This window comes from Trachypithecus francoisi, unplaced genomic scaffold, assembly GCF_009764315.1.
Source record: "Trachypithecus francoisi isolate TF-2019V2 unplaced genomic scaffold, Tfra_2.0 Lachesis_group4, whole genome shotgun sequence".
NCBI lineage: Eukaryota > Metazoa > Chordata > Mammalia > Primates > Cercopithecidae > Trachypithecus > Trachypithecus francoisi.
This window is the reverse complement of record NW_022681469.1, coordinates 82,387,799-82,414,123: the sequence shown is the minus strand read 5'-3', so window position 1 is coordinate 82,414,123 and position 26,325 is coordinate 82,387,799. Positions and strand designations below refer to the sequence as shown.

The following is a 26,325-nucleotide window of genomic DNA, read 5'->3' as shown; positions in this document are numbered from 1 at the left end:
CAAGGCTGCAGTGAGCCATGATTGCAACACTGCACTCCAGCCTGGGTAACATGAGCAAGACCCTATCTTAAATAATAATAACAATTTACCTTTGGAAAGCATGACTTTTCTGTAAATGACATATACTGTGATATCTAAAAATTGAAGTCCTTCATGGACCCTAACACTACTCCTTGTCACAGTTATCATATCTTTTAATTGCAGTCAATGACAAGCTGTGCTGAATATACTACTTAAAGAAACTATAGAAACAGACTCCAAGAAGTGTTGGGGGAAAAAAGGATCATGTTAGTTGGTGGCCCCTACTACTTCTAAAAGAAGAAATATACATTTATTTACCAAAGGAATTTGTTAAAGTAGCATTTATAAAAAAATTTAATATGGGTAATATTAAAAATTAAATGAAACTAAAACTTTAGACAAGTGGTATCCCACCAAACTTTTTATAATATTAGGATTATCTACATATCTGCACTGTCCAGAACAGTAGCCACTAGCCATAGATGGTTACTGAGCACTTGAAATGTGACAAATACCACTGATAAAATTTCAAATTTCAATATTAACTGATTTAAATTTAAATAGCCATATGTGGCTAGTGGCTAACATTTAGACAGCAAAAATCTAAACAAGGACTGCTGGAAATCTTTACATTGTGAATCATAAAGGACCATTTCAAAAAGTTAAAACCAGTTGTTAAAAGTAAATTTTTACTCATATTTTCTTCAAATGTAAAAGAATGATCAAAAGCAAATTCTCCAAAAGTTTGATAGTATTCTCTTAATAAAAATGATTATAATCTGTAAAAGTGTATTTGATATTGTTTATATATATTTATATCAGTATCTTTGAATGTAGCTTATAATTATCATAGAATTTTCAAAGATTTATGATTTGATTTCATCTTCCATCAATATTCACATCTTTCACTAATACTGTAAACTTATTAAACTAATATTTAATTGTAAAAGTGACAGCTTTAAATTTTGAACTCCAGCAACAGAGTTAAATGCCAAATACCATTTGTTTTGTTAATGCAAAGATATTATTCCTAAAATACAAATGAATCCTTAACGTATTAATGTAAATATCTTAAAATTTCCAGTTCTTTAAGAATAGGTTAGCAAAAATTTTAGCACTAGAAAATCAGTGAAAGCAAAACAAAAATGTACATAATCATGTACTACTCAGAAAACGTTTATGTATCTATTGCTACCCTTCATGTAACTATAGCTAGTACATTGTCCCCTAGATTGTCAGATTACCATCATAACAAAAATACAACTAAATGAATATACTAAATTGCTCCTGCATTTGTCCCATATGAAAACATCAAGGACTGGTAAGAGAAAATACACACCTTACAGAATCTCAGAATTGAAATGATAAGTATATTCTGACTTTATTAGCAGAACTGTGAAAACCCCAGAAATGTTAGATATTGTTAGTAACAATAAATGCAACAGCCTTCGAAACAGAGATGACTAGAGAAATTACCAAATTATACTACAAAAAGGCCCATTGCTCCACTTGTCAGCATTAAATTATCTTAATGCTACTTGATCATTTCTATCAGTTGAGTGAAATATAGACAAAGTTTCTCAAACAGTTCTGACTCACTTTTTTTTTTTTTTTTTTTGAGACAGTCTGCAACCTCCACCTTCCCCTTTCAAGCGATTGATTCTCCTGCCTCAGCTTCCTAAGTAGCTGGGACTACAGGTGTGTGCCACCATGCGCAGTTAATTTTGGATTTTTTAGTAGAGACGGAGTTTCACTATATGTTGGCCACGCTGGTCTCAAACTCCTGATCTCAGGTGATCTGCCCGTCTCAGCCTTCCAAAGTGCTGGGATAACAGGTGTGAGCCACCAGGCCAGGCTCTAATTTACTTTTAAAATATGTTGTTTGTCTATTTAAATAACAGGCAAATGTAACGTTATCTAAATCCCCTGGGTATAGAAGCAAGTACCTTTTTCAGATATATCATTGTTTTGTTTTTTTAAAAAACTGAAATATTTCCTCTTTGCTTCTCTTTCGGTAGCTATTACCCTTGTCGGGACATTCTTTATTCTTATGTTCACTTCCATCCCCACTAAAACTAATACAGTTAGGTGACAAAGAAATTTGGCTCTCTAATTCCCAGAGAATAGAAATGTTATACCCTGAACACCACAAAACACTGAACAACTCAAAAAATCAAAACAAATGTAACTGCCAATGCAGAATATATCCATTCCTATTTCAAGACAACCGCCACATTATTGTTGCAGTAGATAGAGTCTACACTGAGTAGACTACAAGAGTATTATGGACATAATACTTCTTACCCATCCTTCAACAATCTATTAAACACTATAGCCTTCATCTTATAAACAGCCTTTAAGATATGTAAAAGTGTTTCTGCTACATCAATTGGTACACAAGATGCTAAGAAATAATACCTAAAGCCATGGCCTGTCTAACGAAATCAAATAATTTTTTTTTTTTTTTTGAGGCAGAGTCTTGCTCTGTCGCCCAGGCTGGAGTGCAGTGGCATGATCTAAGGCTCACTGTAACCTCCATCTCCCGGGTTTAAGCAATTCTCTGCCTCAGCTTCCCGAGCAGCTGGGATTACAAGCACCTGCCACCATGCCCGGCTAATTTTTGTATTTTTAGTAGAGACGGGGTATCACCATGTTGGCCAGGCTGGTCTTGAACTCCTGACCTCGTTGATCCACCCGCCTCACCCTCCCAAAGTGCTGGGAATTCAGGCGTGAGCCATCATGCCCAGTCGAAATCAAATAATATTTTAAGGAAAATCATGATTATCTTTCCTAAAGTCAAATACATACCTGGCTTCTTTCAATAATCCGCTAAACTGCTATTATCTATTAATTTAGCTAAACTCACCTTAATCCTGTATATTGTTGCTTAACACACTGTATTAGAGAGTAGAGTCCTAAAATTTATAATTCCCAAGGACAATACTGAAGATAATCTTAACCTTTTAATTGATCCAAGTCAATTAAAAATTTAAAGTATAATAAAAATCCGTGTCAGGAATTTATGCAACAGAGTAACTTCCATGCTGAAATACTAACAGGTTTTTCTCAATTCTTTTCCCTTCCTCCCTTCCTCTCCTCCCTCTTCCTCCCCCTCCCTCTTCCTCCCTCACCCTCGGCCTTATCCTCTCCCTTCCTTTCCTTCCTTCTTATCCACCCTCCCACCCTCTCTCTTTTTCTGTCTTTTTTGGGACAGAGTCTCACTCTGTCACCCAGACTGGAGCGTATTGGCGCAATCTCAGCTCACTGTAGCCTCAGCCTCCCAGGTTTCAGCAATTCTCTACCTCAGCCTCCTGAGTAGCAGGGATTACCAGTACCTGCCACCACTCCTAGCTAATTTTTGTATTTTTAGTAGAGACAGGGTTTCATCATGTTGGTCTTGAACTCCCGACCTCAAGTGACCCACCCGCTTCAGCCTCCCAAAGTGCTGGGATTACAGGTATGAGCCACTGCGTCTGGCCTTTTCTCAATTTTCTATACCTTCTATACGTTTCTAGCACCATACAACTACAACCTATAATCAGAATGATGACCCAATGGGATTTCAGAATCTTAGTTACTAAAGAAAAATGTTTAATAGCGCTTAGACAAGAAAGTGTACTAATTTAGGCCAGGCATAGTGGCTCACACCTGTAATCCAGCACTCTGGGAGGCCGAGGCAGTTGGATCATGAGGTCAGGAGATAGAGTCCATTCTGGCTAACACGGTGAAACCCCATCTCTACTAAAAATACAAAAAATTAGCTGGGCATGGTGATACTTGCCTATAGTCCCAGCTACTCGGGAGGCTAAGGCAGGAGAATTGCTTGAACCCAGGAAGCGGAAGTTGCAGTGAGCTGCGATCGTGCCACTGCACTCCAGCCTGGGCGACAGAGCAAGACTCCATCTCCGAAAAAGAAAAAAAAACAAGCAAGTGTACTAATTTGGAGAATTTTATTCGTGTAAGTTAAAAAAAAATGATTTTATGAATCTTTAAATGCAATAAATCCAGTAACATTCCATATTCCAAATATTTCATGATTTACTCTTTTCTCCTCCACAATTTATCTTTTTTAGTCATCAAGAACTCAGGATCCCACACCAGAGTTTTTTTTCTTATATCTAAGCTGTTGGCCATGTTTTCTCCTGTATTTAGAAAAAAGTCTTGACAGGTGCCTACATAAAACTTTAAGAGGTGACTCAAATATCATTCTTGTCAGACAAGTAATAACCTCAGTCCCTCCTACTTCTGCATTATGAGTATCTCTTTGAAGGGCAGAGGACAACATTTAACTCAATTTGTAAATTTTATTCTTTTTGTAGTTATAATATCTGTATAAAACTTTAATAGCAGATATATGCCTATTAATTCATATACAGTAAATGCCCCATTCTAAAGCTGGAATTCCTACTAGCACTTAATGGGAAAAAGAGGTAATACAAAAAATTTAAATGAACAAATTATCAAGAAAAACAAAGGAAAAAAACCTCTGTAAACTATTCCTAGAAGGGTTTGTGTTTTCTTTTCATCATAAAATAAACACAGACATGTCCAAGGAATAAAAGGATATAGTATTACTCAATTCTCTGTTAAATAATGTGTTTCAGAATATTCTTCAAACAATTGGAAAAGGCAACACAAGTTCCAATCAGATGAATGGGGGCAGAAACATAACATTAGTATTCTAAAATTAAGAGATGATTAACTATTTGAGCTACTCTAATAAATCAAGCCCTTACCATTTGTATCCTACCAAACATGTATTAGAATTTAAGGCAGTGTGGAGATTGTATATTTTTAAAAACAACAACAAAAACTAAAATAACAAACTAAAAATGAGACAAAATGCATTTTAAATACTAGAAAGAGATACAAACAAAATAGAACCTAGATCACACCAACACTAGCCTCTCTATTCCCTGTGGAATTCTTCACCCACGTTTTAATATTATTCTTTACTAGCTTTTCACATCCCTGGCCCAACTTAAGAAGCCCCTAGGTTTTCCCCTCTCCTTCTCCTGGGCAGCAGAGTATAATTCAAGAAAAATCAAATAATCACATTTACTTATGCACTAAACATTCTTGCTATACAGCCTCAGCAAGTCAGTTTGATTTTTCCACAGTAAGTTGTTACCAACCATCTGCTGTCTTCTCAAGAGCCCATCATTCCCAGGTCTTTTCCCTCTCAACAGACTCCTATATCACCAAAAAGTCTGAGCCTGTCCAACGTGAATTCACTCAACTTCCCAACCCTTCACCTGTAATTACTTCTGTATCTGTATCCATCTTTTCTTTGATATCACATGTCTTAACCTGCCCAGCACAGTCCACTGACCTCTGGGATGGACTGAACAGAAAGCATCCAAATCTAGAACTAGTGTCTCCATGAAAACAGTGCTGGTACTGGAAGAAAAGGCTGGATAGCAAGTGCTTCAATAGTCATTCGAGTAGAATATGATATCTGAGAAGGTAACAGATTGTATAGTAATTAATTCTAGGTACAGTTTGCTTACGGGGTATTTGGTAGTAAGGGTGTTACCACAGCCTTGCAGAACATAAAAACAGCAAAAATAAATATTCAGAAATGTTATACCAGAAGGACCATTCAGAAATGTTATACCAGAAGGACCTGTGGAAGTTTAAGCTGAAGACTAAGGCACAGTCATCAAATAAGAGTCCAGTAACAGGACCCTAGTCATAAAAGGAAATTTGATCACTAGAAACAAGGAGAAATTAAAGGACCCTTTCCCTTAAAAAAGGACTAGCAAGAACAAGGTAGAGTCTAAAGCAGACGTCAGTCAGAGATATGCTAGTAAATGTCTAACACTTGACCTTCTGGGGGGAAAGCCCTACTATGTAGTATTTAGTAATTTCTATAGTATAAATACTCCTAACCATGGCAATTTCAATTTCAAATTATCAACATGGCATCACAGAATATAGGATGGGGAAAAGGGTGTGTAGTAGCAACTATTATAGGTTGAGCATCCCAAATCCAAAAATCCAAAATCTGAAGTGCTCCAAAATCCAAATATTTTTTGAGCACTGACATTATAGTCAAAGAAAATGTTCACTGGAGCATTTCAGATTCGGATTTTCAGATTTGGGATACTCGACCAGTAGGTACAATGCAAATATTCCAAAACAAAAACAAAAACACTTTGGATAAGGGATACTCAACCTGCATATCATTTTTTTTCTACCATCCTGATACAATAGACTTAAATAACCTCAAGAGCATAGACAATAGTAAAATGTGACAAAATATTTAGAAAGTGTTAAGTTTTGAGTATTTATTATCTTTAATATAACTTCAAAAATGAACTGAAAATGTTAAAAAGCAAAAAGTAAAAACTGCCTCCCACATTTGAGGTACACTAAAGAAAAAACATAATTCTCTGAATCTTGCACACTCCAAAATTAATACACTCAGTTAACTGCTAACCAAAGCTAACTTGATCTTAGAGGCCAAAGGAAATGTGATCACGACAATCAAGAAGAAATTAAAGGCTTCACTATGCTACAACATTAACTTCTACTTTTACTTAAAAACCACTAACACCAGTGAAAAGGCTCTAAGTTGTTTAGGCCCTTTTAGGAGTGCTCTCACTAAAACACCTCAGGCTATGTACATTATTTCTTTTCTTTCTCTTTTTTTTTTTTTAATTTCAACTTTTATTTTAGATTTAGGGGATACATGCACAGGTTTATTACATGGGTATACTGCACGATACTGAGGTTTGGAATATGAATGATCCCTATCACTCAGGTAGTGAGTATAGTACCCAACAGTTTTTTCAAGCCTTGTTCCCCTACTGCCCTCCCCACTCTAGTAGGCTCCATCTTTATGCCCATGAGTATTCAGTGTTTAGCTTCCACCTGTAAGTGAGAACATGCAGTACTTGGTTTTCTGTTCCTGGGTTAATTCACTGAGTATAATGGCCTCCAGTTGCCCCCTTGTTGCTACAAAGAACATGATTTTACTTTTTTCTTTTGGCTACAGAAACTCTCACACACTGGAAACCAGAGCTCGGCAGGTTGAGCAGTAACAGGAGGGTCCATAACTTCATTTAAGGAGAGAACTGCATATCTCCATATAAGTTCATGGCAAAACATCCTGGCTCTGGACACTATCAAACTAACTTTCAATTTAAACACCCACCCAGGATGCTTATTAACATTGTTGGGATTTGAATATGCTATAGCAGTTTCTGAAGCACATAAATACCATAATAAATATATTCCACTGTATTTCAAAAGAACAGGCCAGTATGATTATCTGAAAACAAGCTGATACAAAGAACACTATAAAAAGCAATCCTGTGAAAACAGTGAAAAAATTTCAGCTTCCTAATCAAATGAACAGAGGCAGCCTTAAGTGATAAAACAATGAGGTCAAAAAATATACCTAATGTATTTGAGGAACACACACAACCTCTTGTAGAGATTAAAATTTAAAAATTTGGGTTTCACTCTTTTCTGAAACTGGAAAGGTTAAGGAACTTGTATACAAAGAATATTCATGTTCATTCCAAAGTTTTCCATTTCCTATATTCTCCTTCCTATAAGAAATCATTCTATTAAAATCTGAACATCTGTCCCTTTCTTAGAATAAAATTAAGGAAAGGACAAAACTCATTATAGATACTATAACCTTATCAAATGTCTGTAGTGATTAGATATGCCTGTTAATAAAAAAAATTCAGAAATGTTTATCAAATGTTTCTAGATTTCAAAGTATGGTTGGATTTCAATAATTAGCACAAATACCAAATACCAGAAGTAAAGCCTTTGACACTAATCTAAAAATAAGATACTAAATTGCAAGTAAAAGCATATGATGGCAAATTTTAGATAAATTCAATTTCAAAGTAACAATAAAGCATTTGAGAAATTCTTAACAATAAAACAAAAGAATTATAAGCAATGGACAGAATTCATGCCTTAAAGAAGAATCTATTGCTAAAATAATAGCCACGATTAATGAAAAATTCATTTCTCAAAAAAGCTGTTATAGATTTAGTCACATAATGCTATAATAAATATTGATGACAGTCAATTTTAAAATGTGCCAAATACTTTATTATGAACAAATATAATATTTCATCTTATACTGCTGAAACTAAGAGTAAATCAATTGAAACATCTAAATCTCTATTTTACTTACCAATAACTGTTTTTGGTCTTTCTTGGCATCCTTGTAAGAGGAGGATCCAGACATCCAAGGTGGTAATGTAGTTTACAGGTATCACACAATAAAAGAAGATGCTGATCATGGTTCTTCTTACAAATTCCACAACTTTTAATAAAGGCAGCAAGTAAAGATTTCAATAATAATTATCATAGTGAAACGCAGTTCCTTATAGCATATTTTTTAAATTATAAAATTTCATCTTGATTTAATATTTCTTCTGTTGAGATAGACAATTTCTTTCATTAACACATCTTTTTACAATGTCAGTAACTGTTCTAAATACTTTTGAGAATGTTAAAAATAGCTTGGATCTGATTTAAATTTAAATATTACTAGAGTCAAACCTTCTAAGGAATTACATATATAAAGTATTTATCCTCAACATCATATTAATTTTAATTTTAATTATTACTTAAAATCCATTTCACATTAGTTCACTTTTTTTGTAGACACATAAATTAGAGAACAAAGTAAATTCCCAATTTTCTAAAACTATAAAAAAATTACTTCACAAACAGAATGTAGTTTATTTCCTACCATTAGTTGTAAACCTTTCAAAGAGTCTTCAACATGTAGATATACTACAAGTATACATGAGTCTCTTTTCAATATTGGATTTAGAGTCTTAAAAATACCATTCTGGCTAACACTGTGAAACCCCGTCTCTACTAAAAAATACAAAAAACTAGCCGGGCGAGGTGGCGGGCGCCTGTAGTCCCAGCTACTCAGGAGGCTGAGGCAGGAGAATGGCGTGAACCCAGGAGGCGGAGCTTGCAGTGAGCTGAGGTCTGGCCACTGCACTCCAGCCTGGGCAACAGAGTGAGACTCTGTCTCAAAAAAAAAAAAATACTAATTAAATTCAAAAGTAAAAAAATTAAACACACACACACTATATATATACACACACACACACATATCAATTGATATTTCTTGCAAAGATTATGAAATTTTGTGATTGTTACTATTATTTTAGGATTTTTTGGTTTCTCAGAAATCTAACTTCTCTTATGCAAAAAGGCAATTTAACTACACCTGTGTACACAAGTACCATCACCTGAAAATCTAAAGTATATTTATATTTGGAATGTACAGAAAGCAATGATGGTTAGGTTGTTTTTTTTTTTTTAATACTCCTAGAAAAAAAGTCACACACATACACACTTAAAAAGCCGAAATAAATAAATAGAAAACCAGTACCTGGTCTCAGTAAAAAAGAAAAATCGCTTAAAATATATTCTGAAACAAAAACAAATTGTAGTCATAAAAGTCAGCAGCATAGTGATATTGCCTGATGGTTCCAAATGAACCAACCATGTTTGAAAAAGCTGGCCTGAGAATGTACTAATGTTCACATTGTACACTAACACAATGTGGGCTTTCCCCACATTTCAAGGAAGTTATTTGCTATTACTTGTAGAGGGAGCCTCCAACCAAAAAAAAGAAGGTAGTTATGGAGATTGATATTGTTGTTATTGCTACTATTTCTGAGAAAGAAATTTTGAGAAGAATATTTATGTACTTACACATGCATAACATATATGTATGCATATACATGGATAAATATACACACACATACAAAAACACTAGCATCTTTTAAACTTCTCTCACTTAATCAATATAAATTATTTGGGAAAAAGTGAGATCGTAACCTATTTATGGAAAGAAGTCTTGACTACAATAAACTTACTATAACGGTGAACACTGAAAATACTGAGCAAAGAAAGTAAAAAAACAAAAATACTTATGCAAACAAAGTGATTGCAACTGAGCATCAAGAGAAAAAAAAGTGTAGAACCTCAAAACTAAAACTTGTTTTCATTATCCACTATCTACAAAGGCAACAGATTCATTCTATACATGTGTATGACACCTATCACTATCTATAAAACAAACTCTACGATTCATTCAAGTAAAATAAAATACAAATGCCCATCTGTTATATTGTTTTAATTATTTAAGACAATAACCACAATGTTATCTAAAGAATTATCCAATTCCCCAAAGAGTACTGCTCATTTCCATAGAGTTTAGGTTAAAACAGCAACAAAAATCCCCTCTATCATTCAAACTGGAATGCATCTTTGATAAAATGAATTTCAAATGCACTTAAATTCTGCTATGGACATAATTCATTCTCAAATATTTGCAGGATCTTCTTTCTAATAAGTATCAGTTTAAAAAAATACACAGTATTATTCTATCATTACTAATTTCATTACTTGCCTATAAAGTACTGCAGGAAGAGTAGATGTCTTTTGTGTGCCTCCTTCTTTTTTACTTGGTTTTCTCTCCTTGGGGGCTCGCAAAATTGCCGGTATATTCAACTTCTATTGATTTGAACAAATGTAGTATATATTGTTTTAAGAAAGAAATAAAAGCAACATTTTCCTCTAATTGCCACTCAAGCTAAGTAAATATAGTAGGATTGTTAGGGGAAAATCTGCCTTACCAGTTATTACATTGGCAAAAAGGATTAAAATGAGCTTTCTTCTAATAGTTATTTCCATTAGAAATCTATAATTACAGACTTTCATCAATTTTCAGTGGTACACTAAAATATAAAAATTAAACTTCTACTTCAGCTTTGAAAGACAAAGATACATAGGTAGGAGGTTTAAAAAAAAAAAACACAGAACACTTGACAAAAAGAATATTGAGGCCGTTTATTTTCTTCAGCACCCCAGCTATATTGGTGCTCCATAGGTTAATTAGAAAAATTATCTTATTGGACCAAATTCTCCAACAAAGCAAGTGAGATTCTCTTTGGGTTTCTACTAATCTGTAGTATGCTGGCTTCTCAGACAGCAACCATCTATCAAAGTCATTTCTCAGTGGCCTGGTGGGCCCACATCTGTTCAACCAACTGAAAAAAAAAAGTGTCATGCAAGCAGTATAAATGAATTCTACTTGGGCTGTGTATTTTACATTTGCAAAAGGAAATTTGCAAACCTCTGTTAAAAGTCTTTTAATAAATGAAACTGTGTTTTATGATAGATAATACTTTAAACAGGAGATTCTTACGAGAAAAACTTGCAAATCAAGCCAAAAGATAATGCTAGCTTGGCAAATAAACTAAAGCCTTATATTCAACATTAACTCCTCCAAATATTAACTATAAAACACCATCATCTTCCAAAAATCCATCAACCAACCTAATACCAGGGACCAAGGCTGATCCTCCCAGAGGCAACTACTAATTCTCACCTTTTAAAACATTCTTTATGATACAAGCCACATACATTCTTTTCACATAAAGCATCTTCAAAGCTGGTATAGCACAGTATAAATCAGTATGTATCACTTCATAAAATATCTACACAAGCTGTGTGACGAATTTGACTCTCTATAAACCTCTAAAACAAGTATAATGAAAAATATCTGCTCGAAAAGCTCCTTCACAAATAAAACTACTTTTTAGTGAAAGGACCACAAACAGCGGGTCTCCATCATCCTTAAAAAATATAATTAAAAATATTTGTTAAAAACTTAATTTATCAATTATATACACAGTACCAAAAAAGGCATTCAAAGAAATCCATCTAACAATAATTATTCAACACCAAAAACTTTAACAGGCTAAAGGTGTTCATGAATAAAGTTTTTTAAATAACTACGATCACAGCTACTGTTAAAGGGGAAAAAATACATTTTAACATAAAAGTTTAAATAACCATCTCTTACACAGCTGAAAACCAAATTAACATAAAAATGAATATCTCTAGTTTGCCTTTTTAAATTTTAAATTATACATCCAAAGAACAGAAAACAAAATACAGCATAAGAACAGGAAAGAAAAAAATGTGGCAAAGAATCTAAAACTGCTAAATTAAAAGAAAGAAGAATGTATTAGGAAAAACTCATGCTTCAAGTCTTAAGCTTCATCACAAATGACAGGTCAATCAGTTAGAGCAAATGAAAAAATTTTGCACACAAAATAGCTGTTGAAACAACCAAATTAAACTAGAGGTTTTCAGTTCGCAGCTTCCAATGCTCTAGGTGTATTTCAAGCAGAAATCATTATCCCAAAGGATTAGGCCTTGATCAAACAGAATTCTTTGGTTAGTCAAATGACAGTTGTATCAAAAATCTGTTCTTTGAAAATCATATAGAGAGCAAGAATTGAAGGAGACAGCAATTGGAAAGAAACTAACCTGCCCTGTGATTCTGCCTAGTAAAGCCCATATTCCTTGTCCTTCACTTCGAAGTTTTCCATTCAGGTTTTGTAGTTCTTCTAAAGATTCACATAGCTACAAAGTAAGTCAAATTAGTAAAGTTCATTAAAATATCTGACAATTTAAGAAATATCCACATTTCTATTCTACTCTCTATATATATAATTTTTTTTTTTTTTTTTTTTTTTTTTTTTTTTGAGACACAGTCTTACTCTGTCGCCAGGCTGGAGTGCAAGTGACATGATCTCAGCTCACTACAACCTCCACCTCCTGGGTTCAAGCAATTCTCCTGCCACAGTCTCCCAAGTAGCTGAGACTACAGGCACGCATCACCACACCCAGCTATTTTTGTATTTTTACTAGAGACAGAGTTTCACCATGTTGGCCAGGATGGTCTTGATCTATTTTTTTTTTTTTTGAGACAGAGTCTCACTCTGTCACCTAGGCTGGAGTGCAGTGATGCAATCTTGTGTCACTGTAACCACCACCTCCTGGGTTCAAGCGATTCTCCTGCCTCAGCCTCCCGAGTAGCTGGGATTACAGGCGCCCTCCACCACACCCAGCTAACTTTTGTATTTTTAGTAGAGACAGGGTTTTGCCATGTTGGCCAGGCTGGTCTCAAACTACTGGGACGGTCTCAATCTCCTGACCTTGTGATCCACCCGCCTCGGCCTCCCAAAGTGTTAGGATTACATGTATGAGCCACTGTGCTCAGCCTCCATATATCCATATATTTTTAATATATTCAAGCCACAATACCACTGAAATACAAGGCTATCCAATTATTCAGCAGTATTTGTTGCTGTAAGCATTTTATTTTCTGCTGACATTTTTACTAATGATGATAACTAGGTTTATACCTGCTTTTACAGTGTGCTATATAACATCACATTCTGCTAACTAATCCTTGTGACTCTATCAAGATGTATTTCCACTATTTTCCCAATGAAAAAAACTAAGAATCACAGAGTTTTTGTGAGTTGGCCAAGATCACAGAACTAGCAAGAATCCCCAGGTCCTCTGAATCTAATTCTAAGTACTCTTTTTACTACACAGTGTAGTTGATTATTGGAAACGTACTTCCTACTCTTTCTTTATGACTTAAAATGTTTTCTAACAATAAGTCAATACCCGTTTTATATGTCAAGTTATACTGGGTATGACATTTTAACCATATTTTGCTTTTATAAGATATTTCTTTTTGAATCTTTTCTCATTAGGATGAAGAGGTTACATGAAAATTCAAATTTGGAAATTTTTATTCCAAACATTATAATATAATTCAAGATAAATAATAATTTAAAGAAAAGTTTCTAAATTTTCTACAAACTTAGAAAGTGAATCTCTCCAGCAATGTTTATTGGTTAGAAATAGAGAATAGAGTCAGATGAGTTGGCCTCACACCAACTGACTTCACTTGTCAAGTCTGTGACTTGACTACTTGTGTGAACCTGGGCAAATTATTTAACTTCTTCAGGATTCAGTGTTCTCCCTGAAAATGGAAGCAATGATTATAACCTACACTATAAAGTTAAGCTGAGAATTAAATAATACATGTAAACAGATTAAATTATGCCTGGCACACAAAGTGCTCAGAAAGAGATGGTGATGATAATGAAGCTAATAAGGAGTAGGAGCTATAGGGAAGAGCCTAAGAGCTCCAGAAGAATTTAAAAATAAAACATAAAAGAAATGCCATTCAATCACAAAAGAAATCATCACTAAGATCTATCACATTATGTTGCATATTTTGTAGCTAACTTACCTTATTATATTCTACATGAAGCTTTTCTTGTTCATTCTCTAATTTATCTTTTATATTCTTTTGTTCAGCCATATTTTCCTGAATTTGAATCATGCGCATATTTCTCTCTATTTAAATGAAATATCCAATTTTACTTTAGTAGGAAGTAAAAACTGACATAGGAAGAAACTAGCCATAAAGATGATCACATTGATAAACCTACATAGTTTAAAACTTTTAAGTATATTCACAAATAAATGAACCTAGCATTTTGTAAAAATCCACAACATATTAGGAAAATAAACATTCCTCTATGATATATGTAGTATGGCTAATAAATTTCTAAAAATTAACAGTATATCAAATACTTTCATTAACAAATTGTTCTCAGTGAAACTGTGCATGTATCAGTGTCTATACTGACCAAAATAATAATTCACAAAATCTGCAGTGAGAGCTGGTTGCTTATGCTTTCTCCTTCCATCCACACTAGAACTAGTATCTGAATTGTCCACTGGAAAGATATCTGTACTGATCCCCATGAGTTCTGCTTTCCGCATAAGTTTACGAATAGCTGAAGCACTGCTGGTGAGTGGTCTGGGCAATTTTTCCCTTGGAACCCAGGCCTGGGGTCTGGTAGATCGAGCTAGTTCTGCTTTGGCACGATACTGCTGAAGCCGGGCATTGATCCTTGCCTATAAAAGAAATGTATTCAGGTTTTAAAAGGTAATAAAATGAAACATGTTCCTTATGATTTTTACATTGATTTTTATTCCCATGTTTACAGAAAGATAATCAGAACTTCTTATACCAAGGCAAATTATAGGTATGAATGATCCTTAAGGTATACTGTATAATTTTTCAGTTATAATAAACTATATCTGCCCCTAGTAATAACTGTCCTAACTTATAATCAGAGTTTGGAGAAACTAATTTAATTAAGCTGAAGTTTCTCTTCTTAATAACTGCTATTGTCTCTATAGATTTAATGTATATAAAATTATATTTTAAATACTGGCAAACTGACCAAATCCTTTGAACAGACTGAAATAAGATGTAGTCAATATATTGCAGTGATAGAGTAATTTCCTCAAAGTCACATTTTTCAATGTAAAAGTATACTTTATAAAGGACTGCTCTGTTTGACTAAATGAGGAGTACTGTATTCAGCCAAAAATTATACTCACTATGTACCTTAATCACAATCCACTTCCTAGGTAACTAACCAAACTTCTTATTATACTTCACATGTCACTGGAAAACACACATGAGATGTAAAATCCACACATAACCTTAAAACAAAAACACACAGGTTTTGATATGAATCCCATACCTGTGCTTCTGGTGATAGTTGCTTCTCTCTCTCTTGCAAAGACATTTTACAATAGGACTGTAGAGCCAAGTAGTTTTTTCTCTTCCACTTTCTGTCTAATCTATCTGCATGTTGCTTACAATAAGCAAAGAATGGATCTGCTATATCCTATACAAAAAAAGTGCAGAAAAATAGTGAACATTTGTAGTCCGAAGAGTCATAAAAGACCTAACACAAAAGAATATTACTTGCTTTTCAAAGAATCTACTAGTGCTAGTTACGTCTAATAAATCACAAAAATAATTTTTATAATGATAAAAATTACTTCTTTAGAAACTTAATCTTGTATATCAACTTCAAATTACCAACAACTTTTTTCTTTAAAGGGCCTGTGGGTTTAAAGATATTGAAATCAAATATAATGTATTATTTGGGTGTACTTGTATAGTAGCCCTTCAATATCCATGGGGGACTGGTTCCAGGACCCCCCAAGGAAACCAAAATCTGTGGATGTTCAAGTGTCTTATGTTAAATGGTGTGGTATTTACATCTAGTTTACATGCATTCTCCCATATATTTTAAGTAATCTCTACATTACTCATAATACCTAATACACAAATGTAAATGTGCAAATAGTTGTTACACTGTATTGGTTTTATATTTGTATTCTTTTTTATTATGCTTTTATTTTTCCAAACATTTTCGATCTGCAGTTGGTTGAATCTAAGAATGTGTGATCCACAGACACGGAGGGCTGGCTGTATTTTTTTTTTAAATCACCATTTAAAACAAATAGGATTTTAATACTCTTAGGTAGGAATAATCATTAAATATTAAAGTTATGCACACATAAACTAATATTGCAAAACAACAATATTCGACTAGCCAACAAGATAAGTGTGGCATTTCTAACTGGCTAACAATGGACAGATTCTACTGAGGATAAAAATAGAATTAAGGGACAGGTGCAGTGGCACACGCCTGTAATCCCAGCACTTTGGGAGACAGAGGCAAGCAGGTCACATGAGGTTGGGAGTTCAAGACTAGCCTGGCCAACATGGCAAAACTCTGTCTCTACTAAAAGTACAAAAATTAGCCAGGCACAGTGGCATGTGCCTGTAATCCCAGCTACTAGGGAGGCTGAGGTAGAAGAATTGCTTGAACACAGGAGGCAGATGTTGTAATTAACCGAGATTGTGCCATTGTACTCCAGCCTGGGTGACAGAGTGAGACTCTGTTTCAAAAAAAAAAAAAAAAAAAGAATTCAGAAATTCCAAGCCTTGTCAATAAGAAAAATTAAGTTATGCCCTTAACTCTTTTCCTAAAAACTCAAATGGAGTTACAGCTCTCTCATAGCCTAACAGTACATTTTCATTCAGAAAAAGTAATGTACAAAAAAGAGGATTTATTCTATCAAAAACAACTTGTAAAGATGCAGTCCAAAAAAGTAATGTACAATGTAATTGCTAACAAAACAAGAGGATGTTCATTCTTTATGTCTGTTCCAAAAAGGAACAGTAAACATAAGCTATTAGTTTTTCTCTAAGATATGTCAAGTGTCTCTAAGTAGAGTTTTACAACCCAAAGAGAAATGATAATACTATCAAGGAGAGACATATAATAGAAAGAAAAAAAAAATCTAATGTGTCCTTAATATTAAAAAAAAAAAAAAAAAGCATATGAGGCAGTTCTGTAGTGTGGTATCTACAGATGTCACAGTACAGCAATGTGTATCACAGAATTTGAAGACATAAAAACCTGGATACAATCTTGGCTCCACCATTTACTGGCTATGGGACTTCAAAAAATTGCTTAACATCTCTGGGCTTCAGTTATCACATTAGTAAAACAGGGTTTACTTATAATTTCTTCATATAGCTTTAAAAATAAAATACAAAAATTTAGTTAGGAGACTACATTAACACATACAAACAGCTGCTTTCTCATGACATGCTCTAAATCTTGGTGAAAGAGACGTTTAACAGAAATAAAGATTATACTGAACCTCAGCCCAAATGCCCAGATCTAGGTAATTATTCTAATATTTCAAAGTAAATGAGGTTGAAATTGAGTCATTAGAGATAGGGTTCATGCTTGCATAGGTGAGTTAAGCATTTGGACCAAGACTCTGACCTAAGAAAAACCTCAATACTTACTATGACAGAAACTACTAACTGTCTTACAATATCTATTCTTCCCATTAGTACTAGAACCCTATGAGTTTTTTACTGGGCATATGGCTACCCTGCTAGAAACTATCTGGTCCAGCCTCCCCACAGCTAGATGTGGCCATGTGATTAAGTTCTGGCCAATAAGTTGTATGAAATTCCCAGACCATGCTCTTGAAAGGAAGCTGCCTACTCTTAACCTCCTCTTTGCTACTTCCAATGAGGAAGAATCCAGTCAAGATGGTGATAAACCATCTTTGACTGTGTAGGAGAGTGCAACAGACTAAAGGAAGGTGAAGCAGGAAGAAAGAAGGGAACTAATCCCTGGAACCAAACTCCCCTCAGTATCCAATCAGTCTAGAATTGTTTATTAGAGTGAATTCAACGTCTTCGTTTAAGCAACTTGTTATTTGGTTTTGTTAAACAAGTCAAAATAGTGTCCTAATTAATTCATTGGTTGACATGGAATATCCCTTCAACCTGCTTAGAGAAATGGAGCTTTCAAGATCCTACTCCCAAAGGAAGATGTAAAGGGAAAGACATGTTTCTGAATATCTACTATGAAATAAGCACGTGCTTTTGTATATATTATCTCTTCAACCTTCACAACTACCACATGAGGTGAGTTCTACCACTTTAATATCAATTTTATGGATAGAAAACTGAAAGCCAGAGAGGTTAAGTTGCTGAACCAAGACCTATGTCCAGTATGTAAGATCCATCTTCCTTAGCCATTACCTGACTTCATCAGATTCATTTAAGGAGGTTTCTAAATAGAGGTTACTAGAGCCCAACTCTGCAAATTCTGATTCAGTAGATCTGAGGCAAGTGCCTTAAATGCAAATGCCTTGAGAAGGAGTAACAATCAACATAAATGGGTGAAGGAGACCTAAAAGATGCTAAAAAAGAAATAAGACAAAAATGAATGATGAGAGACAGTTAGTAAATGGTGAGGCCTGTGAGAACTTAGAGCCTGTGGCACACTGGAATGCCCCCCCAAAGGCATTCAAATTCAAGGTTTTTTTTTTTTTTAACTCTATTCCTAACGAACAAAATCCATCTATGGATTAAGTTTAGCTTGTGGGCCTCTAGATGGCATGATTTGGTCCAGAATCTTAAAATCTTTTTGCTTGTTTGTTTGTTTTTTCTTTTTAAACAAAGCTCCCTGGGTAAAACTGGTAAAACTGACATAGCAGATCAAAGTTATATAAACTGAAAGAAGACACAGCTTCAGTCTTGTACATGGAGAACCACCTGGCACTTGTAAAAACAGTATATTTGAAGAACATACATACACTTTATTGGTATCTTAATAGTAAAATTGATGTGTTTATTAAAACAAGAAACATTTAAATACAGTAATAACCTAATGGCATATCAAACTTATGCTCTCAATTATGTACTATCAATATTCTTGTCCACCCCACCTCTGTCATATATGCTCTAACAGAATGAAATCTTGAACTTCTGGGCTCTGCAATCCTCCCGCCTCAGCCTCCTGAGTAGTTAGGACTATAGGCACACACCACCACACGTGGCTAATTTTTACATTTTGTGTAGAGATGGGGTCTTGCTATGTTGCCCAGGCTCATCTCAAAATCATGGCCTCAAGAGATCCTCCTTGGCTTGGCCTTTCAAAGTACTGGGATTACAGGTGTGTGCCACCGCACCCGGTTTTATATTGTTTAAAATATAATTTTCTACATAACAGAGTACAGCAATGTACAATAACAGCAAATTATATCTTAATTACGGAAGAAACTACCATATGGCTTACTTAGACTATAAGTAACTTTAGACTATATAACGTAAAACATAGTAACATAAGTTGTAGTCAGCATAACTGAGCCTGCGCAATAGCTCAGTATTTTTTACTTAGTTATTTAAATTTTTTAGAGGTGGGGTCTCACTCTGTTCCCCAGGCCGAGTGCAGTGGTGAGAACATAGTGCAATGCAGCCTCGAACTCCCGGGTATATGTGATCCTCCCACCTCAGCCTCTCCAGTAGCTGAGACTACAGGCACCATCACAGCCAGCAAATTTTTTTTTTGTAGAGATGGGGTCCTGCTATGTTGCCCAAGCTGGTCTCAAACTCCTGGCCTCAAGCAATCCTCTGGCCTTGGCCTCCCAAAGTGTTGGAATTACAGGCATGAGTCACTGCACCCAGCCCTACAGTTCATTTTTTAAAATAAGATGTTGTGTCATAACATGGTTTTAAATATCCTTCTAATAAAGCATGTTGTGTCATAACATGCTTTGACTATTCTAAATAAATCTGGAATATTCACAAAGTAGATGAAAGAGAATAGAAATTTCACATGGATTCTCACCAATGAGATAAAGGACTATGTCAGAAGGCTATATACAAAGTCATAAAAAATATAGAAAGGTATACAATGTCATCAGATGAAACTGATATGTTTATTCTATTTTTCAACCTTTTTTTTTAACAGCCTATATAAAACCACCACAAAAAAGTAGTAAATCCAATTTGATATAGTCTTTAAAAAAGTTTCCTAGAATGTCTAAAGAATATAAAATGGAAATAGAAGGCAAGGTATGCTCACAAACATAGATCTGTTTTAGTTTAAAATGTGTTTCTTAATTTTAAATGCTATTACATTACATAAATCCTTATGTACACAAGTACAACCATCTAGAAATAGACAAGACCTTCATTTTAACAGAATGATTACTGTCAAATGCAAACTTCATTAATACTGATTCATGCAATATCCTGGGTTTTGGAACATCATTCAGAAAATATTTAGAATTTTCTAATTCTCTGTTCATAACAAGAAACCAGGAACATGTATATGTAAATATGCTTTAAATCATTTCCCCCCAAAACAACAGCACACTGAGTAAGGCAGTGAATAGGGAGAAAAGTTGCATTTTATTATTCCAGCATCCAGAGCTCCCACCTAATTAATCAAGGGACACAGCAAGGCAAGGAAGATGCCTCAGGTCTAATTCTCACATCCTAATGTATCTATTTCCCTGTGCATTTCCCCAAATTAGCTTATAGGTAAGATGTACAGACCACAGACTGTAAACTATGTAGCTTAATATTGTGTTTAGTTTCATTTAATTTGCATGCCTTTAGAAGGAGATGCACTCTCCAAATCCCATAAACTATATTACACCCCACTGTCCCAAACATGGCTGCTTCACACATTTTTGTTAATTAACTAGCTGCCATCTTGCCAAAAATGATGACATATGATGTTGTGCAAAGTAATCCAAACTACCATAGTAAAAAAGAAAGCTCTCCACTGGCTCCAAAGAACCCTACTAACTGCAGAGCTCAAAGGACAACTAATCTTATCCTACATATTCTCTGATCCAAGTATTTACCTAGTATTTAATCTGGTCCTCTAAGTCTTACCTGTATTGCCTTCTTGTACTTTTGTCCACCATCCTGAGTTGTAGCTATGAGGAATCCAGACTACCCTACTGTATAATTATAACTCTATGGCTACCTAGTGGCTGAGAAGATGCTCATTGTTCATCTAGTAGCCTTCATCAAAGTATAACTCCTTAAAATTAAGAGACTGGAACAGCTGTATGTATCAAAAACAGCTACATGTATCAAAAATACAATTCCTATAAGATTTGTTTATTCATAAAATACATCCTTCACATTTTTTCCTACAAATTTTCTTCATCAGAGTATCTTTGCTTATTTTCTGGAAATGAAATAAATGTACTAAGATAAAATCTCAGCACAATAAGCAAAATTTACCCAATAAAAGAAAAAACATAAAAAGGAGAGGCTTAGATTATTACCATAAAGCCATCATGAATATACAATAAAAATTATTAAATAAACAGTCTTTACTATATGAGCTTAAAGAATGAACTGAACCTGCTCACGATTCATTAACATTCTTAAAAATTACTGCGGACGGACCCTAAAGAGTTTATGTGAGTTATATTTCAGACAGTTACCATATTAAAAATTAAAACTGAAAAATTTTTGCAATATTCATTAATTTATTTTAAACAAAGGGCCCATTACAGAAGCATCCACTTTTACTAAAACAAATACAATTCACATACACACAAAAATTTAGTGAGGAGAGTGGCACTGTTTTACATTTTTGCAAATATCTAGACATTAGTCTAGATAGCTGACATAAAAAAAGGTAGCTGGGTTCTCAAAATTGTTTCCATATTCAGTGGGTTCTATTGTTATACTGTATGTAATCTCTGGAAGTCTCCACTAATACTCATGAAAGAACAGAGTTCAGAAAAGTAAATAACATTTTAGAGTGTAATGAAAATAGTTTTAAACTCAGACTACTTGAACAAATCTTAACAAGTCCCCAAAACCCTGAAAACAACTGTTTAATGTAAAGACAATAAATCTGAAAGGAATATTATGGAATTAAAAATAACAGTAAAGAGATAGTAACAGAGATACTGAAGACACAGTAATGATTTTACTTAAATAAAAATAGAGCAAGGTTACTCAAATACAGTTTCAGATTCGCGTATAAAATATGCCTTTTTTAAAACTATAATTCATGGTGCTGAAATGCTGACATTTTAATGCTTTAAGACAATTTGAATTATCTTTCATTTTATCAGTCAGATCTCACTATAAAAATTTTAATGTTTTCCAAATGTCTGACTAGCTTTAAGACTGACAAAACTCATAGAGATTCACTCTTAAAGTTTTAGAAAAGTGATCCTGGCAACAACTTTAAAAATAAATGTTAAAATTTCTTTTATTATTTATACTTGTTATAGGACATAGAGTCAAAAAATGTCCTGTGAGCATATTCACCAACTATGGGTTTAAATAAATCTACCTCTTCCGCTGCTGCCTCTGAAAGCAGACCTTCCTTCTGAGCACAGGTCACATGGAAATAGGCTCTGCACATCCCTGCATCACAGCTGATGCAAACTCCAGTTCTAGCAAAGCGAGGGTCTTCACAAAAGCTACACTCCTACAACAAAGAAACAGAAAAATTCTCAAAGCAAACTTATTTCCAGACTAAAGACTGCATTCTCATACAAAGCATCCACTAAATATTTAAAATGTTAAATACAAATAGTGAACCAATTATGTACCAATACAAACAATAACTGTAGGTGAGCCAAGAGTTTATATGAAAAAACATAATTACCTATATGGTTCAAATCAAAATTCAACTAATTTAATGGTAATAACAAATAATAATACAACCATAATTAAAATTATTTGAGGATTTACTATGTGCCAGTCACTATTCTAAACACTTTACATATACAGACAGTACCCAGTTTACAATAGTTCTACTTTTAATTTTTTAACTTTACAATGTTGCAAAAGCAATACACACTCAGCAGAAACCACACTTCCAGTACCCATACAACCACTCTGTTTTCCATTTTCAGTATAGTATTCAATAAGTTACATGACATAGTTAACATTTTGTTATAAAATAAAGTTTTTTGTCAGATGATTGTGTTCAACTGTAGGCTAATGTAAGTGTTGCAAGCATATTTAAGGTAGGCAACACTAAGCTATGCTCATTAGGTTAGGTGTATTAAGTTAATTTCAACTTAAAATATTTTAAACTTACAATGGATTTATCAGGATGTAAACCCATCATAAGTCAAGGACTCTATATATAAATATATGTACTCATTAAACACAACTACTATGAAGGAGAGGTACTATAACTATTCCCATTTTACACATGAGGAAATTAAAGACATGTTAAGAAATCTGCTTGCCAAAAATAACAAGGAAAGTAAATGTAAGGCTTCAAACCAGGACAATCTTACTTTAAAGCCCACCATTAAGCTATACTAATTCTTAAACAATATAAAATTGCTTGGAAAAGGAAATAAGAGACCAGAGAAAATCCAACAAAAAATCTAGGCATTACAACCTAGAAATCATGCATGTTTTAAATTTCTTTAAGACGATTAAAAGTAATAAAACCAAAGTATGAACTGTTGAAATTACCCCAAATCCTTTCAGATTTATCCTTTATCTCTTAAAAAAAAGGCGGGGGGGGAGGGGAATAGCTAGTCTAAAAGTTTAAACTACTCTGGTAAAAGAAATCTTCATAAAAGAAAAAGACGCTAAATTATGAAAGACTGACAGTGGACAATTAAAGAATTGTTTAATATAAGTATTAAAAGTGAACTACATAAGAAGGAAACAAATACAAGGAAAATGTTAAAATTTCAATAGTCAAATCCTGACATTTAGTAGAACATAAATGGTATAATATACTGGCAAATAGCAATCTCACCATGAGACTGAGAGAGAGAGATAAAAAGAAATTAAGTTATTTAAAGGATGTCAACACTGTGAACAGAGACATATTGTTTAGGATAATTCTCTGGGTAATTTCATGTAATATGCTGCAATTGAGCAAGGGATTTCAGAATGAATATAAGGAAAATATTCCTGACAGCCTTTTTATATTATAAAACAATCTATCAAAGAAAACACAATCTTCCTCAATTGCCTGAATCATTTAAAATGCTAGTGAACTAAGCAACTGAGAACACAGAAGATTGGAAAATGAGTAGACAATGTGGTCTAGAAGGCTATCCCAATCATAACTCACAACATTGTGTGTGATTTTGCAGAGGAGCCAGAGAGTACCTAATTTTCAACGCAGTTTCCCAGTGATATTTTCTTAAAGCAAAATAAGCAAGAGGAAATTAGCCTGTACCTGTTTCTGTATATGGAACTTTACACAAGGTGAAATTTAATTTAGAAAAATTCCTTGTAATAAATCAAATTTAAAAACAAAACAAAACAAAAAAATCAAAAAACAAGCTTCAACTAACCACAACAGCCAACTAGACATTAGATAATGTAACTGGACACTTTCTACTAAATCATACCCATATAGAAAAACAACACAACTGCAGCCAATTAAGTAATTTCCTTACTTTAGTTCCACATTCAGAAAATAAAAGCCCACTGCTCACACTATTAAAGTGGACACCTCTGAGCCTTTTCGAGTTGTAAGTGCTGCCCAATAAATACATCTGTTAATTTACTGGGCAACTTGAGAAAAATCTGTCTCAAATAACCTCTGTTAAATTTACAAGCATACATCAGAGATAGTGCAAGTTCAACTCCAGACCACTTCAATAAAGTATCACAATAAAACAAATCACAACAATTTTTTAGTTTCTCCATGCATTTCCAAGTTAAGTTTACACTATCTGTAGTCCATTATATGTATAATAACATTATGTATTTTTAAAATGTATGTACATTAATTTAAAAATACTTTATTGCTAAAAAATGCTAATGATCACTTGAGCCTTCAGCAAGTCATAATCTTTTTGCTGGTGAAAGATGCTGCTTTGATGTGGATGGCCACTGACTGATGGGGTGGTTGCTGAAAGTTGGAGTGGCTGTGGCAATTTCTCTTTTCTTTTTTTTTTTTTTTTTTAAGATGGAGTCTCACTCTGTCACCTAGGCTGGAGTATGCAATGGCGTAATCTCAGCTCACTGCAACCTCTGCCTCCTGGGTTCAAGTGATTCTCCTGCCTCAGCCTCCTGAGTAGCTGGGGTTACAGGCACGTGCCACCACGCTCAGCTAATTTTTGTATTTTTAGTAGATATGGGGTTTGCTATGTTGGCCAGGCTGGTCTCGAACTCCTGACCTCAGGTGACCCACCCAACTCAGCCTCCCAAAGTGTTGGGATTACAGGCGTGAGCCACCGCACCTGGCCTGACAATTTCTTAAAATAAAACAACAATGAAGTTTGCTGCATAGATTCATTCTTCCTTTTATGAAAGATGTCTCTGTGGCATGTGATGCTGTCTGACAGCATTTTACCCATGGTAGAACTTTCTTCAAAATTGGAGTCAATCCTCTCAAACCCTCTTGCTGCTTAATCAATCAAGTTTATGTAATATCCTAAGTCCTTTGTCGTAATTTTAACAACGTTCATAGCATCTTCACCAGGAGTAGATTCCAACTCAAGAAACCACTTTCTTCACTCATCCATGAGAAGTAACTCCTCATCTGTTCAAATTTAATCATGAGATCTCAGCAATTCAGTCACCTCTGGCTACACTTCTAATTCTACTTCTCTTGCTATTTCTGCCACATTGGCAGTGACTTCCTCCACTGAAGTCTTCAACCCCCTCAAAGTTATCCATAAAGGCTGTAATCAACTTCTTCCAAACTCCTGTTAATATGGATATTTTGACCTCCTCCCATGAATCATAAATATTCTTAATGACATCTAGAAAAGTGACTCCTTTCTAGGTTTTCAATTTACTTTGCCTAGATCCATCAGAGGAATCACTATGTATGGAAGCTATAGCCTTATGAAATGTATTTCTTAAATAATAAGACTTCAAAGTCAAAATGACTCCTTGATCCATGGGCTTCAGAATGGCTATTGTGACAGCAGGCAGGAAAACACATTAATCTCCTTGTACTTCATCAGAGCTCTAATGAACAGTAATCTTTTGAAAGGAAACTTTTTTCTGAGCAGTAAGTCCCAACAAGGGGTTTAAAATACCCAGTAAACCATGCTGTACACAGATGTGCTGTGTACAGGTTTTGTTGTTCCATTTACAAAACACAGGCAGAATAGATTTAACATAATTCTTAAGGGCTCTAGGATTTTCACAATAGTACAGGAGCGCTGGCTTCAACTTAAAGTCACCAGCTGCATAAGTCTCTAAACAAGAGAGACAGCCTGCCTTTAGAAGCCAGATAGTGACTTCTCCTCTCT

General features: G+C 34.3%; 1 protein-coding gene across 14 annotated transcripts in view; it reads right to left on the bottom strand.

Moving 5' to 3' along the window:
• PHF14 (PHD finger protein 14) overlaps window positions 1-26,325 on the bottom strand; it is a 200,478-nt gene that overhangs the window by 123,201 nt on the left and 50,952 nt on the right. For all 14 annotated transcript variants that reach the window (XR_004433291.1, XM_033194692.1, XM_033194693.1 and 11 more), the window contains exons 7-13: window positions 22,425-22,562; window positions 15,462-15,608; window positions 14,553-14,823; window positions 14,150-14,256; window positions 12,364-12,459; window positions 10,436-10,539; window positions 8,186-8,317 (exon numbers count right to left, since the gene is read on the bottom strand). Coding sequence is in view for 13 of the 14 variants with exons in the window: in XM_033194692.1 (XP_033050583.1) it covers window positions 8,186-8,317; window positions 10,436-10,539; window positions 12,364-12,459; window positions 14,150-14,256; window positions 14,553-14,823; window positions 15,462-15,608; window positions 22,425-22,562 (995 nt within the window). In the remaining variant the exon portion in view is untranslated. The remainder of the gene's footprint in view (window positions 1-8,185; window positions 8,318-10,435; window positions 10,540-12,363; window positions 12,460-14,149; window positions 14,257-14,552; window positions 14,824-15,461; window positions 15,609-22,424; window positions 22,563-26,325) is intronic.